At 38.5% G+C, this 18,135-nt stretch overlaps 1 protein-coding gene across 1 annotated transcript; it reads left to right on the forward strand.

Annotated features, from left to right (window-relative positions):
- The first annotated feature begins 2,779 nt into the window (after positions 1–2,779).
- sult5a1 (sulfotransferase family 5A, member 1) lies at positions 2,780–5,655 on the forward strand. Its single transcript, XM_073465168.1, has 6 exons — positions 2,780–2,918; positions 3,144–3,355; positions 4,218–4,344; positions 4,454–4,551; positions 5,033–5,213; positions 5,519–5,655. Exons 1-6 carry the CDS (start codon positions 2,780–2,782, stop codon positions 5,653–5,655), a joined length of 894 nt encoding a protein of 297 aa, XP_073321269.1.
- The last annotated feature ends 12,480 nt before the right edge of the window (positions 5,656–18,135 follow it).

The following is an 18,135-nucleotide window of genomic DNA, read 5'->3' on the forward strand; positions in this document are numbered from 1 at the left end:
AAACTCGTGCAGATTCTCATTCGAGTTTTCTCTCTGTGTGATTTTTGGCTTTAAACATCAACTCTGCTCATTGCTCCTCCTTTTTCTTTTGTCTGTTTCTAATTACAGTGTCAGCAGTCGTAAAAACAGAACAGTAGCTTCAACATTCTCACAATCTCTGCAGATGTTGCAGGTTAATGAATAATGCACTTTCAAGTTTACAACATATAATATAGATAATTACATGTGTCATTCCTGTGGCCTTGGAAAAACAATTTCCCCGCAACTGCTAGGCAGAACCAGCACTTTAACTATCCTTACTGTGAAGGAGAGTGATTGTGAGTTTCATACAAAGTTAGCCTACTTTATGAGTTGGAGTACTTTTAATATGTATGCTTTACAGTAAGAGTTTTTCTTTATAATGATTCTGGTTCTGAGTTACTTTGACAGTTTATACAGCAACTGTACACCAACATACTGCTATATCACAGTAATCTGACAGGTATTTTGCAGTCCGGTGTGGAGATTTGACTCAGAGCCACACACCCACCGCAGGGGATGAAGTAGGATCTTGTCTTTGAGCCCTTGTGAACTTTAGACACACAAAACACAACTTCAAAAATAGATCTGGAGGTAAAACAAGGTACACTGTATTCAGGAAATTTGATATGATATATTAAACGACTAATATAGATTAAACTACAGATTATTTTCTCACTCAATCATTTAGTCTGTAGAATGTTAAAGCTTTTATAATTATTAATAATAATATATTTTTTTCCAAAAGTCAAGGTATTCATTGTACTATCATAAAAGACAAGGATATGTAAATATATAAACATTCACATTTGAGAAGCTGAAACAAGTTAATTTTAGTCATTTTTCAAAAACTGTTGTACATTATTTTTCTGTAAATCAACTAATCAATAAATAGACTAATGATTTCAGCTCTAATATTGTAGTGATAGTACATTGTTCCTTTCTTATCAATAATAAAGTCGTTATTGAGAGGAAATAAGATAACAATCAGAGGCTGGTGGGGATTACAATTAAGTATTAACTTAATGTTGAGATTTAATGAATGACAATGTTATCACTTTGTGAGTTCCTGTCATGATGTGTTGCAGCTGATATAAAGACCAGAAAATAACCTGGTGATGTGGTGAACAGTGTTTTTCTTAATGATTCTAGAGTGTTCAGATCAAAATATGACAAAAAAAAAAGACAGAATGCACCAATGATTCTGATTCATCAAGGAAGTAAATATACAAATGAAACATTAGTTTCTCTTGTCTATAACATACAGAACAACAGATGAGATGATCTTCGGTGAGGTGTCAGTTATGAAAGCACTAATTTATTGCCCCCATTATCAACTTCACCCTCTTATCTTACAAAGCTGATTCTCCGATTAGTCAATAAAGATGATGGACTCCGATACATGACGCCCACTTCACCAGGTCAAAGTGTTAAATAAAACGTATTGTGATGCAGTGCTTTACAGTCTTTATTTATTTAATACTTTCCACCAGATTTCAGTAAATATGGTAGATTGTTGATGAGTCACAACAAAAATGAAGTGCGTTCAATTTGTATCAAATGCTTCCTAAAATAACCTGATATATATATATATATATATATATATATATATATATATATATATATATATATATATATATATATATATATATATATATATATAAAGAGCTCTGACCTGTCAAGACATTGACTTAAGACCTCTGAGGGTGTCCTGTGGTGTCTGGCACCAGGGCGTTTTATAGTGGATCCTCTGGGTCCTGTATGTTGGGGGGTGGGGCCTCCATGGATCAGACCTGCTTCAGCACATTTTACAGATGCTCGATCAGATTGGGATCTGGGGAATTTGGAGGCCCAGTCAACACCTTGGGCCCTTTATTGTGTTCCTCAAGTTGTTCCTGAGCAGTGTTTGTGGTGTGTCAGGGCACATTGTCCTGCTGGGGGGCCACTGCCATCGGGTAGTGCTGTTGTGATGAAGTGTAGTCTTTCAATACGCTGCAGACCAAAGGAATTACAGCTCCTCTGCTCTGGGAAATTGTCATTCTCTGAACAAAACACTATTGATCATGTGATACCTCCTGCACCACCACCCATATGGAAATTCTGATTAATGGGACAGATACAAACAAACCGTCAAACAGATCACACAGCACACTAGAAACAAACACTACACGGTTAATTAATTATATTTTTTCTTTTTCTTTCCCATCAATCTGGCTTTTATAAGAACAGATGGATAATTGTTTCTTGATAACTTTATTGTTCATTCCTGTTTTGCTCACTAAGTGATGTAAACAACCGTTCCAAATTTCAGACTCACCTGTTTTATTGATGTTTTTCCTCTATCCTTTAATAATGGCTCTTTTAAAATAAAACAAACGCATAAAACAGTACAATTCAGACACCAAATGTATGATTGACATTTGAAAGAATTAAATGATTTAAAATTTATTTTAGTCGATGTCAGCTCAGTGTTACAAGCTAGGGAAGAAAATTGTTGCAGGTCGTTCATCAGTATGCAAGAAACACCCACTAGGTGACTCACAGTCGAGGAGACCCATTTCCTCTTTTTTCAACTAAAGCCATCGTGTTCTTTACTCGATGGGGCAAAAAAAAAGAGGCACGAAGGGACAGAGTAGAGAGACAGAAAGGCAAATCACAAAAAAAAAAATCACAGGGAGGTTAACACTAAAGGAAAAGTGGTAAAGCTATAAAAGACGGACAGACAGACACCAGCAAGTACTTATAGATATCACGGTTGGATATGTCCAGGATGGATGTCATAGAAGTGTTTAATGGTATTTTGTTTCCTGGACATCTGCACACCCAGGATTCCTTGGAAATTGCTCTAAAATTTCCATTTCAGGACATGGATATCCTCATAGCCTCCTATCCAAAGTCAGGTAAGAAGAGAACACGAACGGATCAGGATTCTCGAGTGAGTTAAAGCGTGATGGAAGTTACCATGTTGAGTGCCTCACTGCAGAAATAACGCCTCATTCCATTTAAGTATGTGACACTACTACGGCTGGCATTATCTTCAGAGTTTCTTTTTGGTTTTGCTGTTTTTATGAACAGATTCAATAAAAAGTTGATGTCATAGATGCTTCTCTCGTTTCTCTCAACAGGCACCACATGGATGCAGGAAATTGTGACCCTCATATCCAATAGAGGAGACCCACACTTGTCTCAAACTGTCCCAAACTGGGCTCGGGCTCCTTGGCTTGAGCAACATTATTTTGCTGCGGTACTGGAGGCTTCATCCATCACACCTCGAGTCATCACCACACACCTGCCTCATCACCTGCTGGGCCCGGCCCTCCAGAGCTCCAAAGCCAAGGTCATATATATAAGTTTAGGCAACTGTTCGGACCACAGTCTAAGTTCTATGTAGCGATAGAACAATAAATCGGCCAGGTCAATATACAGGCTGCGATTAGTTAGAGGTGTTCTGTAGCTGTATAGGTATCTTGGTCGGTAAGTGTCAAGATTTTGCAGTACAAAAATCTAAAGGGGCTCTATGTCACAATTTGTAGTCATTTAGATGTATTAATCACTTTTTTAATGGCCGTATGAGAGCAGATTGTAACGTGATGTGAAAAATGAGACCTTCCACCACCTTTGTGACTTTATGCACATTCTCGAGTGTCTCATCTCACTTCCTCTCTGCTCCGCTTACAGAGAGCAACAGTAGCTAACGTTAGTTTAGAAATGGAGTCCGCTGATGTAAACTCCCACACAAAGCAAACTACATTTAATATACTATGAACTGGGACAAGCTTAATCTTTTACTGACTTACTAAGCTACTTACTTACTTAACTAACAATGTGGTAGTTTGGGTTTTAGCACAAAGCATAAGAAACAGTGTCACCATTGCATTCTTTGTCCACCAGAAAGTGCAGATACTTAGATTTTTCAGCTGTAAAATGTCCTGCTCTGTATGTGTCTTGGTTAAAAAACAAATCTAAAGGTTACAGATAAAGGATTATTATGTGTATTATATGCGATTACATCAAAAAATTGTCTAAAGAAGGGCTTGGGTCTGAAACGTCACACGTGGAGGTAATTAATGTTAATGGGAGCATTATCTAGTGTGCAGACTCTGTGGGGTCAATATATTGTTATCAGAAATTGTCAAACTCCCAAATATCAATGGTACAGTACAAACACTCTCTCACTGTTGCTCTGTGTCCTCTCACAGGTCATCTATGTGAGCAGAAATCCCAAAGATGTGTTGGTGTCCTTTTATCACTTCCACAAAATGGCCAACTTCCTCCCTGAGCCCGGCACATTTCCAGAGTTTTTACATCGATTCCTGGAGGGCACATGTGAGTTGACATCAAGAAAAAAGATACATTTTTTAATGTCTTGTAACGATAGCTGACTTCATGTAATTTGATGGGATGTACAGTATATTGTCACATTCATTTGTTTCAGTGTCGTACGGATCTTGGTTTGACCACGTTAAAGAATGGACCAGTCAGACAGCAACGATGAGCAATCTGCTTCACATCACCTATGAAGAGATGTCGCTGGTAAAGGAGAATTGATCCATGATTCTCATGGATTATTTTCACAGTCGATTAATCTATATAATGTCAAAAATTACTAAAAAAAATCCCTGAGCTCAAAGTCAAATCTAGACATTTAAGAACCAGCAGTTTGACACAAGTGACTGAACTGATTCATCGATTATCAAAATAGTTGACAAATAATTTTCTCCCAATCGATGTATCATTGATCAAATAAGTGTTGCAGCTCTATCTGTTAGTAGAGGTTTATTCATGGTGTAAATTGTTTACATTGCAGTAATTTGCTCAAACTGAGCTTACCTTCAAAACATAACCTCAAATCTCACATCAGATGAAATGAATATTTATTTAGCATTTTAAAAAAGCTGTTGCGCACTACTCACATGCAACAGTCATTTCACTGTAGCAATCCAAATTTTATTTCACTGACTGCTTCTTTTTTTAAATGATATTAATATCATTACTGTCTTCGTCCTGCTATCAGGACCTACATGGCACCATCAAGAGGGTGAGCTCTTTCCTACAATGTCCGCTGGTGGAGGACGAGGTCAACAGCTGTGTGAAACACTGCAGCTTCAGCAGCATGAAAGACAACAAGATGGTCAACTACACCCTGATCGCTGGAGAGATAATGGACCACGGCAAAGGCTCCTTCATGAGAAAAGGTGGGGCTCTGATTGATTATATGCAGATAACTCACTCTTGATGATTGACAGTTTGCCTATGTCTCACAATATATGGTTCAAATATTAAGCATTAATTGAATAAGCATATTTCCAAAAATGTCAACCTATTCCTTTAAAAGGGTTTGTTCACAAACGAGTCAACAGGTCTATATTGAAAATCATGATCAGCTGAGAAGAACAAAAATGCTTTTTTGTGCTTTAATTATTAAAATACCCTTATTTGACATTTAATAAACTATAATAATCCTTTTTGCTTCACTACTTGTTCCCTTTCTACAATTCAGGTAAGATTGGAGATTGGAAAAACATGTTCACAGAGGAGCAGAATCAATATTTCAGAAGTGTCTTCAAGTCCAAGATGCAGAACTGCACTTTAGAGTTTGTGTGGGAGGAGCAAGATAAAGAGGAGACACACGGCTAATGAACGAATCCCACTGAAGAACAAGGAACTGTGAACAAAGCTAGATATCATGTCGCATCCCGTGAGATGGATCACAGGTGGATGGTTTTCTCCAAGTTGTAGTTTAGATACCAGCTGTATAAAGCCTACAAACATGCAGTGAAATGATGTAAAACTTCAAATGTTACAGGAAACACTTTGAGACACGCAACGTTCACACCCTGTGTGCATGATGCATTCAATGTTTTGATGCGATATACTGTATGTGTGAATAAAAATTGGATCAATGAAATCTTCTTACGGTTGACCATGATTTCTTGTTAATGATTTGCTGTTTGGTGCAGAACGAGTGGCACTTAAGGTTGCTAATGTGCAGTACGAGCAAATACAATAAATTGACAGTCACGTAAGCAGCACAACAACGAGCAGAGGGGGAAGGACAGGTCAAAGGTTTTCATATAAAGCTCCTCGTCCAGAGGGCTGAGCCGTCCTTGTGCGTCCTGTCACTTCACACACCCAAAGAAAGGTGTTGTTACCCTCCAGTTTCCATGCACTGGAGAGCTATAATCGAATCCTATTGTGTGTGTTTAAGAGCGAACATACGGTACAGAGTGTGCAGAACACACTGCACTCTGTGACGGCAAGGACCCATCTAGACCATTAATCCCCAGAGGCTTACAACTGACATCTAATTGAGGCATTCATGATTATATGATGTAACTTATATCCCACAATAAAGACGGTGTGAAGAAGTCAAGTGTTCCAAAATCTAACAAATATTTCTATTAGCAGAGGTCCAAACTTTTGGATCTCCATGCTAAATAGAATCACATGGATGTGTGCATATTCTTTTTGCATTGTTGTTTGAATTCAATCTGGATTTAAAATTACTTCTAAGATAATGAACCAAATTCATGTCCTCTATTTAAACATGTTGTTGTTAAAGTAACAGTTTGTAATGTTAGTAAACGCATGTTTGTTTTCTTGCTGAGATTTAGATGAGAGGATCATCCCCATCTCATGTCTACACAGTTAATATGAAGCTACAATCGGGAGATGGTTAATACGGAAGCCCTAAAGGGCCATGCATTCATACATTTTATTTCCTCCGTTTTCCCGTGATAACGAGTTAATTTCATTTGTTTTCTCGAGATCTCGAGTTATTATCTCGAAATAACAACTGCCATTTTCCCGAGATAACGGGATAATTTTCTCGGGATCTCGAGATAACGAAATTTTGTTTTCCCGAGATAATGATATAATTCATTTGAGATGTGTATATTATCTGTAATAGCAAGGCATAATGCTATTTCAGCCCGTGTCAGGCCTTGATTGAAAAGATATGTGATGCGGTGACCGATATGCTCCTGCTCCTCTGACATTGCTACACTGAATGATGTTTCCTGCAATGATTTAATATACTACACTATCGTTTTGTTTTCTCAAGATCTCGAATTAATTATATCGTTATCTCGGGAAAACAAAGTTTCGTTATCTCGAGATCTTGAGAAAATTATCCCGTTATCTCAGGAAAACGGCAGTTGTTATTTCGAGATAATGACTCGAGATCTCGAGAAAACAAATGAAATTAACTTGTTATCACGGGAAAACGGAGTAAATAAAATGTATGAATGCATGGCCCTTTAGGTCTTCCGTAGATTAACTTAGTTTAGAGTAAAGTCTCTAAACAATGTGGAAAAAGCTAGCCTGGATCTGTCCTCCGCCTACTATCTCTTGACCAAGAGAAGTGACTTCCTGAAGTCTGCTGTTTAACTGACAAGCAACAAGAGGCAGGCTAGCTGCCAGTTTCCCAAGATGCAGCAAAGTTACACACATGTATGAATGTGCAGTACCATAAAAGGGCAATAATGACAGGAACAATGCCCAAATTGCACTCACATATTTAAAAAACGTGATCCTGGGTACAGATAGTCCCCACAATTACTGCTGAGACTCAGGCCAGGATGTTCTGTTGAGCAACACAATCTTGTTCTCAAGGTGCTTGATAAGCATTTGAATGTCAGACTTTTGTTTCTGACGACAAGGCTTCAGTTGTTTAGATGTGTGTCATAACCTTTTATCTCCTAACAGAGGGGGCGTTTCAGCTGTGTGCAGATCATTTGAATAATCAAGTTTAAGCAGCAGCAGCAGCTCTAGTCTGTGTTTGTTTGGTGCCTTACATAAACAGCCATCGAGCTTATTTTGGATGTTATCGCTGTGTGTCTGTGTGTATTTCATGTGTGTGTGCAAGGATCTGTGTATTTGCTCATGTGTACTGACTTGTGTGTGTGTGTGTGTGTGTGTATTTGATTAGTGATCCGGCCTAATTCGAAAGAAATGACATTCAAACTCGAGCTCGTGAAACCTTGGAGATGATTGTCTGTCGTCTTTTCAGAACATGGTGTGAGAGCCTGTTTCATAAAAGAATCATTATTCCAGCCTGAGGATTTAGTTTGAGGCCAGCCAGAGGTGCACGTCTGTAAAGTGGATTCAGCTGTTCAGGAAGCCCACTGAAGGACGAGCTGAATGACAGGGGGGTGAAGAACACAGTGCTCTCTGCTTTTGTGAATCGTATAGAAGAGTCAAATTAATTTGAGGCATATTTTCTATTTGCTATTTGTCTCTTTCTCTTCTCTCACCGTCTGTCACTAATCTGTGTGATTTTTGTTAAATGTGCACTGAGTATTCAAGCTGACATGGGCTCCAATGTGCGGTTTTATCGCTGATACTAATGCCCACGTGTGGTCACACACACATACTTTATTGTAGCATCCACCATCTCTGTTGTCCACACACGCTCACACATCTCAGCCATGTGAGAAGCCTCTTCACACCTCTCTATATATCTGGCTTCAGACTCTGCTGAGGGGAAGGAGGTTGAAGGGTAAAGCTGGCGTCAGTGTTGATGGCCTCAGATCATGAAGGTTCAAACAAAACCACACACTTTTCAAATTTGGGAATTTTTTCAAGTTGTTATGAATTAGTATTTATGTTGTTGACCTGTTTTGGATGGGAGAGTTTTAGCAATGTTCTCAGACCAAATCATTAAATCATTACCTTTAACATTACGGCAAAGCAACTGTATTCACCAGTTAAGTATTATGTGCATTCTTTATCAATAAGACCCACACGTTAATACTCTGCTCAGGTCGAAGCTAAAACTCATTAACCCATAAGAATTTAAAAAAATAAAAGTGCTCCCACCCTGACAGGTGCAACGTAGGCCTATTTTCCTGCACATCCAAATCAAACAAGGGCGGGTACAAAGTCGAAAGGGAGCAAAACACACTGCAGAGCTCCGATGTCCATTTATTTGACACTATTTGAAGTAGTGAAATTTCCAGCAACATTGTTCCTTATCATCTCTTCATGACGAGAGCACCAGTGCACACTTTGCATTGTCTTTTAGAGACTTAAATTTAAACACATTCTGAACAGTACCCCCATAAATTATTTGAAAAAACTACCAGCAAACTAGGCTCTTTAAAACTTGTTTATGGAGATCTTTTCAACAGACGTTCAAAAGACAATGTTAGTAGATAGATAATAGCTCTGTAGCTACAATCCTTCTACTTCAACACCTGTTATGCATCATCTTATATTCACTGTATGTAACTTATCATAGAGTGGTCAAATATTTGATGACACAAGTAAGAAAATACCTGGAGGTTTGATAATGTCTATAAAAACAACATGATGAATGTGACTCCTCTAACCACTAGGTGGCCTTGTTTCGTCAGTATGCATCCCTCTGGCAGAGTGGAGGCATTTTCCAAGGTTTCTTCACCTGCCTGGATGCATCAACCTGTCTGTAGGCCTTAGATAGGTCTTAAAGGTAGACCAATTTTACACATAAAGGTCAGTTTAGTCATCATGAAGAATGCAAGTCAGCCTGTGCTGTGGCGCTGGAGTCTGGGAAAATTACTCAACAACATTTGGGTAATATTAGCTTCAAGACTACAGGTTTTTGATAGAAAGGTACTCAAAATCAGGGTATTCTGGCTTTTTCGGATCCAGTTTTAACCATTTTAATCGTGTCTGTCTCTAGCAGTTCCCCCAACTTTATGGAAGTTTAATCATTAATCATCTTTTTAGGACAGTTAAGTAACACTGCCTCTAAAGAATCACCTATAAGAGGCAGAAGGCCTAGCCAGTATTGGAACAACAATGTAGAAGGTGCAATCAACCTTTGACTTTGTTGATCCTGCAGTAGACTCGTAGACTCCACCTGAAACTGATAACTCTTTAGTTCAATGTGTGAAAAAGCAGCTCCGTCAAAGCTGCATCAGTCTTCTTGTCGTTATTGTTAAATGAGGAGGAGGAGGGCTGCATTTCTACGGAGCTGCTATTGAAAGCGTGCTGACCTTTTCTATGTTGCTGTTGTATGTCAACATGACAACCCATGAAAAGATACTGCTGGAGAGGGTTGTGGGCACTATAAAATTCTCACTACTACATCTATTCATGAAAGCAGAATTGCCGTGACAGCACAGAAATTATTCTTCAACAACCTCTAAAATAAGGAACATCAGTAGCTTTACTTTTATTTATACTGTAAGGCAGCCGAACACACTGTGTATGTAGCTTCTTAAACTATATACGAATTATCAGCCCAGACGACAGGATATTATGTTAACAGTTAAAGTTTCTCCAAACTCCAGTACCAAACGTGGCATATCACGTTAACATTATCGCTTATTAGCCACCTTTCACATCAGGAGATGGAGGGGGTGGGGGTGGATTATTACATGCCAACAAGGCTGACCGCAGTTTGAGTCACACCACTGGACATTTTGAAGGAGACCTGGGGACATTTCCAGAAGTTTTTGTGGCAACCGAAACAGGTATTTTAACCCAAGCCACGATGTTTTCCTAACCCTAACCAAGTGTTTTTGTGCCTAAACGTAAGCAGAGCATAAGCACAGTGTTGTGACGAGAGAAACTCGCAGAAACGTACTTACCTAACATTTATTCTGGCGATTGGGTTGGAATTATAATTGCTTTCATCTGATCAAATTCATTTTGATACATTCAATGCCTTATCTATTATTGAAAATGTTGCTACCTTCATTATATTCAGTCCTTTTGCATACCTTGACTTTTTAAAAAAAAAGTAAATAGATTGTTTATTTATGTTTTTGTTGTGAGATTTTATTCCTGCAAGGATTTACCCTAATAGCAAAAAATATCAAAACTTGAAGTCTGATAAACATCTGACAGGCATCAACAACTGTTGTTCCTCCCTGATAACAGACCAATAATGAGACCAGGAGATCTGAAAGGAAGTCATGGCAGGTGGTTGTTCCCCGCAATGGAGAAGGTGTGACACTGGCATTTGCATGGCATTTATTCTCCGTCAGCTCTGTCACCCTTCCCCATTGTGACAGAACCTAAGGGGGCACCTAACAGTGGCAGAGGATGAGTGGGTTCATCTCAACATCACACAAACACATAAAATAAGATGTATGAGTATCAGAGAGGAACATGCAGTACAGATGGGACTGACTGTATGTCTGTAAGGTGAAGAGTGAGAAGAAGAGACCTTGAGTTTCAATCATTTGCATGAGAATGTTTGAACAACCTGATCTGGGTTTGTTCACACCTGAGTTACAAAACTTTCTTTCCTTTATATCCAGACTTTATTTTTTTCACTGTTTCAAAGGGTAACTCTTAACCTTGAATTACTTGTTCTCCTGTGCCTCTGTTGTAAAAACAAAGGACAATACATGTTGCCATAGCAGTACAGAACATCCATTTTGGAGCTGTTGACTAAGCTGCATCCACACGATGAGATTGTGCAGGTGAGACAGAGAAAACCCCTCAAGGTTTAGCCCAGGACTCACACCTCAATGCGCATTACAAGCAATCACAAGTCATGTAAGCCACAAAAAACTGCTTCCAAAAATGTGAATAACAATCAACAGCATGTAACTTTGTGAATCACAAATTATAAATTGTTGTTTTGTTTTCCATTAGAGAAACAACTGAGCCGATCACAGCCTTTATTTGTGGGACCAAGTGTGATACTCCCAACAAATTGGGGCATCTTAACGATTCAAAGTCACTGTTCAACAACATCAATAAATAAAACTGTATGCAACCATGGTCATGATCTATATGAGAAGGTATATTAGGTACATGTTTATATTATGACATTGATAGAGCCCTCAGCTATGGACTTGAATGAGAACTATCACAACTCCTTATTATACATTATTGCTTATTTAATCAGGAAATTATATCCGAACTGGAAAAGATGATGGTGGAAAAGCCTTTTTTTAAAATCCTTTACTTAAAGCAGCAAGAGGGAACTTTCACTGTATTGATTCTGGCGGCCCCTGTGGACTGAAGTGGTATGAACACCTCCACGTCACGTATAAAGATTTAGATCTGGCCAGCATTTGCATTAGATTTGGAAGTGAGTGAAAGAAAGATGTAACTGTATTTTACGCAATTTTTCTTTTTTAAACAGATGATTGCAGGATGCATAGCGATGAGGAAATGTATCTATTTGTGGCTGCATGAGACTAATAACTGTTGATTGTTTTAGGGCCACCACCACCAGACTACAGACCAGCTTCTTACCTCAGGCTGCAAGACCCCTCAACTCATCCTCAGCACTCTGCCATAAAAAATAGTTTCAATTGTCTGACTTATCCAACCCGGACATGTCAGAATCTGACCTGGTGACAGGCATTAAGAGTAACTATACTAAACCAATCTTCTCTCTGATGGTGTCCTTTGCTTATGAAGCTCACAAAGTGGTATCAGTGTTAAGTTGAGACTGATTGATAACCAGTTACAAACATGATGATATCTTAGTCAAAATAGTCCCAATTTAAATATTACCAGTAAGTTGCTTTTTATTGGCTTTGTGTCCTCAGCTTTTAAAACTGCCATTATCAAACTGCTGCTAGAAAAGCCGAATATCAATAAGTAAATTCTGAACAATTATAGACCCGTTTCCAACCTTTCTTTTATGACGAAATTGCTTGAAAGGGCTGATGCTGACCAACCTACTGCCTACTACTACTGCCAACAACAATCCATTTCAATCTGGCTCTTATTCAACTGAAACTGCCTTGACCTAGGTGGTCAATGATCTAATTAATGTTGACTCTGACTCATTGTTGCTGCTTCTTGACTTGGGTGCAGTGTACCACAGCATACATACGTCTAAGCTGCTTGGACAGGCATATTGCTATCAGGGGACGGTGCTGTCATGGTTTCATTCATATTTAACAAGGAGACCTCAACATGTGTTACAATAATACAGTCTCTTTCAATCATGTGGATGTTTCAGTGTGGTTGTTTTATTTTTAATCTTAATTATTTCTTATATCAAAATAGGGCATTTTTCGGTTAATTTTGCTTTCACCCATTAACTGCCAACCAACCAGTTAACAATTTAGAAACACAAGAGGTGCTTTCCTTTAAGTCCGGCGCTCAATTGACTCAATGAGCTCAATGAGCTTCTGATTGAGGAGCACAGTAGTCTTGCATAGTTAGACTTATACCCCTCTTCCACTGGTCAAAAAACCTGCTTAAACTCCCTAAGAAAAGGCTTTTTTGTGCAATGGGAATGTTTAAACTCTGCATTTACACCCGGGTCAAGTGACCCTGCATTAGACACAGGTTTTTATCACCTCAGCTCGGCATAGTTTTGATCTAAACATAAGACCCGGGTGAACACACTAAATTGCGCCCTGCGAAGTGATGACGCGTTATCAGCATCCAGTGGTGGCACATAATAAGGAAGGAATTTGGGATGCGGTATTACTGGACACAGTGTTGAAGGTGGAGCCTCGTTCATTCCTATATAAGATGCCCAGTGGTGTTTTGAAGCCAAAAAAAAAAAAAAAAACTTCTCGGCTATGGAAATACCTGGATCGCCGACTGAGCCGGCTAACTTCGGTTTAGCGTCCTGCTAACTTTAAGGGGGATAAAATAATTTAATCGTGCGGCTGTTTTAGACTTTCCAAATGTTATTGGACCGAATGGCTCAAATTATGATGGTGATAGCTTATTCACATGGTTAAACTTGTTCGGCCACCAGTTGCTAACACCGTCCTTTCGTAAATAGTTTAAAATTGTGTTTGTTTGTTTGCCATTTGTTCAAATTATCTTTTGTAGGGCCTAACCATTCTGGCATCAACCTTTACAACTGCAGTCACACATATAAAAATAAAATACAGTTGTATATGGACTCCTCTCATTACCAAAATAAGCACGACCACATCTGAAGGTGACAACTAACGAGCTGAATGTGACCACAATACTCTTATGAGGATAAAAGGATACGAGGGCCATTTCAACTTCCTTTATCGTCACACTATGGACTCAGAGACATCATGTCCTAATATTGTGAGCTATGACTGTTATGACGCTTGATTCTTCTGTCTGTATCCTCATCATATCTGATTAAATATTTGAAGGAAGGTATCATTCATGACCAAACAAGCGAGCATGAATAGAGCTTATCTATGACTAATTAAGACTCAGTAAATCCTGTTTTGGAAAGCAGTGGAAAATATCTCTCTATGGTGATACAGTTCACCATATCTGCTGTATTACTGCTTTGTGAAAGGCATGGTGTGTGTGTGTGTGTGTGTGTGTGGTATGTACAGTAAATATAAAGGTGGGTGATGAAGCTCAGAAAGCTTCCGTTTCCTGGTTACCCATAAGGACAGAGCAGCTGAGTACACAACATGCTTGCATCAGCAGACTGGCTGAGAAAATACCATTAATTTGTATCATTTCTACCGCAAAGCTTTGAATCTACAGACGGCCTTTATCAGCAGTACATTCGCCTCGATGCAGAGTTTCTGTTTAACGTGAGACACAGTAAACAATATCTGTACATGCTGGGATGAAGGGACAGAGAGCACCACATTTGATGGATCTTAACAGAGTAGACCTGCTCTGTTATCTGTGCATATCTAACAATGGCTACAGTGATGCATACTTACATGAATACTGATACTCATCATCATCATGAACTGATTCTTTAGAGCTACAACTAATGATTGTGTTCATTATCCATTCATCTGCTGATTATTTTCATGATTAATCATTTAACAATCTGGGCTGGATATAAATCTCTGAGACCTATACTTTTCTAATCATTAGGGCTGACTCAACAAGTTGCGTGTACATTTTGTGATCATCTTAGGCCTGTGATAACATGTGAACCACAAAGAGAACTTCCTTATATTTTTTGTGTCGAGGTTTTAGAACGAACACATACGGACTTTCCATAAAAACTGTAACGTAACCGTGTGCACATACAACATGTTAACAATATTCATCATCCATGGTAATTCTGCTTTAAAGTGCCATAAGAGACTGTTAGTGACCTCAGTGCTCTGGAGGAGTGATGGAGCTGGAGAGAGTACACTCTGAGACTGGTAGAGAGTAATATCCCTTGACAGGGATATTAATATTTTAGAAGCTATAAAGGAGAACCTCCTGCACCCTGCTGCAGACCTGCTTAAATCTACTTCTCACTCACTTCAAAAGCTCCATTTTTGTTTTTTTTTAAATCCAGAAAAAATGTAATTTAAAGATTCTTTATAGACTTGACAAAGCAGCTAAAGAGATCATTTGTCTTAAAACCTTTCTTTTTGCTGCTAACATGATATCACTCACAGTAAACCAAGACACACTCATGTATGCACTGGCCCAAGATGGACTGATGTACTGTATGTACAGGGTGCTCCTCTTGGTACATTTGTGTCCTAACAAATTCTTCTGCTCAGGCGCTTTATAGGTTTGGGGCGGCGTGAGGGTTTGCCAACCTCTGGTGAGAGAGAGAGAGCCTGTGCGGCTGTTTTTGGAAACAAGGCTTTAAAACAAAAACCATCTCTGTCCAGACAAGCGTTTTAGCACCGCACTGAAAACAGAGTTTCTGAATATCTTCACCCTGGAGTTTGAATGGTGTTTTACTGTGACATAAATGCCTTTTACGTGTGTACGAAAGGCCAAAATACATAGAAAAAGCTATGTTTTAAGAAATACTCATGTATGTTTGGACAGGACCTAAGACTCTAATGAGTAAAAAAAGTTAAAAAAAAAATGTATAGGATTTTTTTCTGGGGTCTAATTGTTCATCCCATCATACATAATGTTTCATCATTTGTTTATTTAGAGCAGTGGTGCCGAAACAACTGTGATGGTTTATTGTATTTTTAAGATATAAAATGGTACTAGGATCCCAAGTTTCCTGGATTGAAGTGTCCCTCTACCAGTCATGCTTAGACTATAAAAAATCACAAATAATTATGTATCCTACATATTTAAAGAGCATAAAGAGCATAAATATTATCATATTTAAAAAAATGTATTTTTAGATACATTTGGCAGACCAAAGTGAACCTTATGGCAGGGCCAACTTTGGCCCATGGGCCCCACTTTGGGCAGCTCTGATTTAAAGGTTCCCTTTAATCTGTTATAAGTCTGTAGTCTAACCTTTAACAACACCAAACCTTTAACCCCAACCATCTCACCAACCATCTAATTTTTAGCCAATTTCAAGTCAGACACTACAGATTGTAACACCGATGCTTACAGAACTGTGGAAAAATAATCAATGTTGAAATTATGATGATAGTTCTCTTTTAAATGTTATCAATACACAATATCACAAAATATTCGGCTTGGTTGTTCCCTTGCTTCCCAACAACCATTATTTCTTGTAGCGATCACGCCAATCAGCATGTGATGATCATGGGAAGTCTGGTCAGAGACATTAATCTAATGTCATGCAGGAAATAAAGAGGTTACAATTATTTCAACCAATTTTTTGGTTTGGGTCAGCAGCTTTTTTCTTTGTGGAAGCTGTCTGTTGGATCTTTATAGCTATAATCAGCAGATGAAATAACTGATTTACATATTTGATATGATAGTAATGAAGAATATCAGCCTCTATATTCCTGTCCACTCAACCAAAGCTTGTATGTCTTCACATCTCACTTCAAAAGAGACCCAGAGGAATCCACTTTGCACCACTCAGATTTTTTCCTTCCCTCTTATCTTTCTCTTTCACATTGTATTGGCTGGACAGGCAGCTGTCATCATCCCATTTTTCTGGTGTGGAGAAAAGCTTTTGTTGTTGAGGCAGTTCATGATTTGTGGCAGAGTGGACACATCTGCTAGACAAAAATATCTTTAAAGTCCTGCTGCTATTGGCGGGCAAAAAAAAAAAAAAAACCTCTGTGGGCAACACTCGAAAACCACAAATTCTGATTTGTGTCATTCACTTTTATTCTGCCGTCAACTTTTGCTTTCATGCTGATGATTTCACATGATGAAATCTCAACCTTTGAACCTTTGATGCTCTCAAGTTCTCTTTTCAAAGTGAATAATGTATGTGGCCACAGCAGTTTACTTTAAAAATCAACAGGTGCACTCAAAATTTACTTCAAAATAATGTCTCTAAATTGTCTTCTTTTCTTATATGATGCCTCTCGGCATAATGTGCATATCTGCTCAGTACTTTAAAAACAATGGTCAAGATTTGGTTAAGATCAAATGACTTCCAGTCACAGAAGATTGGTTTGGAATAAAATACCTGGTAAGGTAAGATTAGGCAAAGATCATAGTCATTAAAAGAACCTGACAGACAAGAGTCGTACATCTTACAGCAGCTGCATCATACACATACATTGTTTTTGGATTTTCACTGAAACAACTGGTAGTAATGTTTTGCTCTAAAACAGGAATGCCTGAAGTGGGGCCCTTCATGAGGTTTGATTTGGCCTGCCAGCTGTTTCTAGTGAATTAACACATTTAAAAATGTATTTTATGAAATTGGATTTTTAAGTGTTTATGCTGTTATTTTTGGACTGCTGTTGGACTAGAAAGTAACATTAGCTGACTTGCCAAGTTATCCGTTTTGTATTGTTGCACTTGCATGATGTTTAGCTGTGTTAGCAAATTTTTCAACTCGCTAGTTTTTGATCATGAGCCAAATCAGCCTATTTCAACAGAGGTTTAGCTGGTAGCATGTTACAGCCTGGCGTTATTGTCTCTGGGCAGATTACATTAGCTTGGCGTGCTGTTACTCTACTGAGTTGTATTGCAATGCTTGTGCAAACTTCGACTGCCGCATAGCAAAAAATACCTGAGCATGTATGTTCACTTCAAAACATACCATTGTTATGACATGCTGAGTTTTGTTTGTAGTTTGTGGAACATACAGTACGGTAACATTACATCTGACAATTGTATTTACGACAACTGTGTTGCAGCCAGAAATGGTGGGGTACGCCATGTTGCACAAAATAAGAATTATTACATAATGTTGTATTAAGAGAACTTGGGACTGTACTACCATTTTGTTTTGTACAAATACAATACGATACAATCCAAAGGTGTTTGCTTTTTACTTTTTTTGTGGTCCACCTTTGACTTTCAATTTTGGCCCTCCAAGTGAAAAAGTTTGGGCACCCCTGCTCTAGAAGGTAATTTGTGTGTATGATGGAAACCAAGAAATACTTCTAC

The sequence above is a fragment of the Pagrus major genome, chromosome 4 (genome assembly GCF_040436345.1).
Source record: "Pagrus major chromosome 4, Pma_NU_1.0".
Taxonomy (NCBI): domain Eukaryota; kingdom Metazoa; phylum Chordata; class Actinopteri; order Spariformes; family Sparidae; genus Pagrus; species Pagrus major.

Coding starts and splice junctions, on each gene's coding strand:
- sult5a1 (XM_073465168.1), top strand. CDS start 2,780: ATGTCCAGGATGGATGTCATAGAAGTGTTTAATGGTATTTTGTTTCCT. Junction 2,919..3,143: donor AGCCTCCTATCCAAAGTCAG/GTAAGAAGAGAA, acceptor TTCTCTCAACAG/GCACCACATGGATGCAGGAA. Junction 4,345..4,453: donor TCGATTCCTGGAGGGCACAT/GTGAGTTGACAT, acceptor CATTTGTTTCAG/TGTCGTACGGATCTTGGTTT.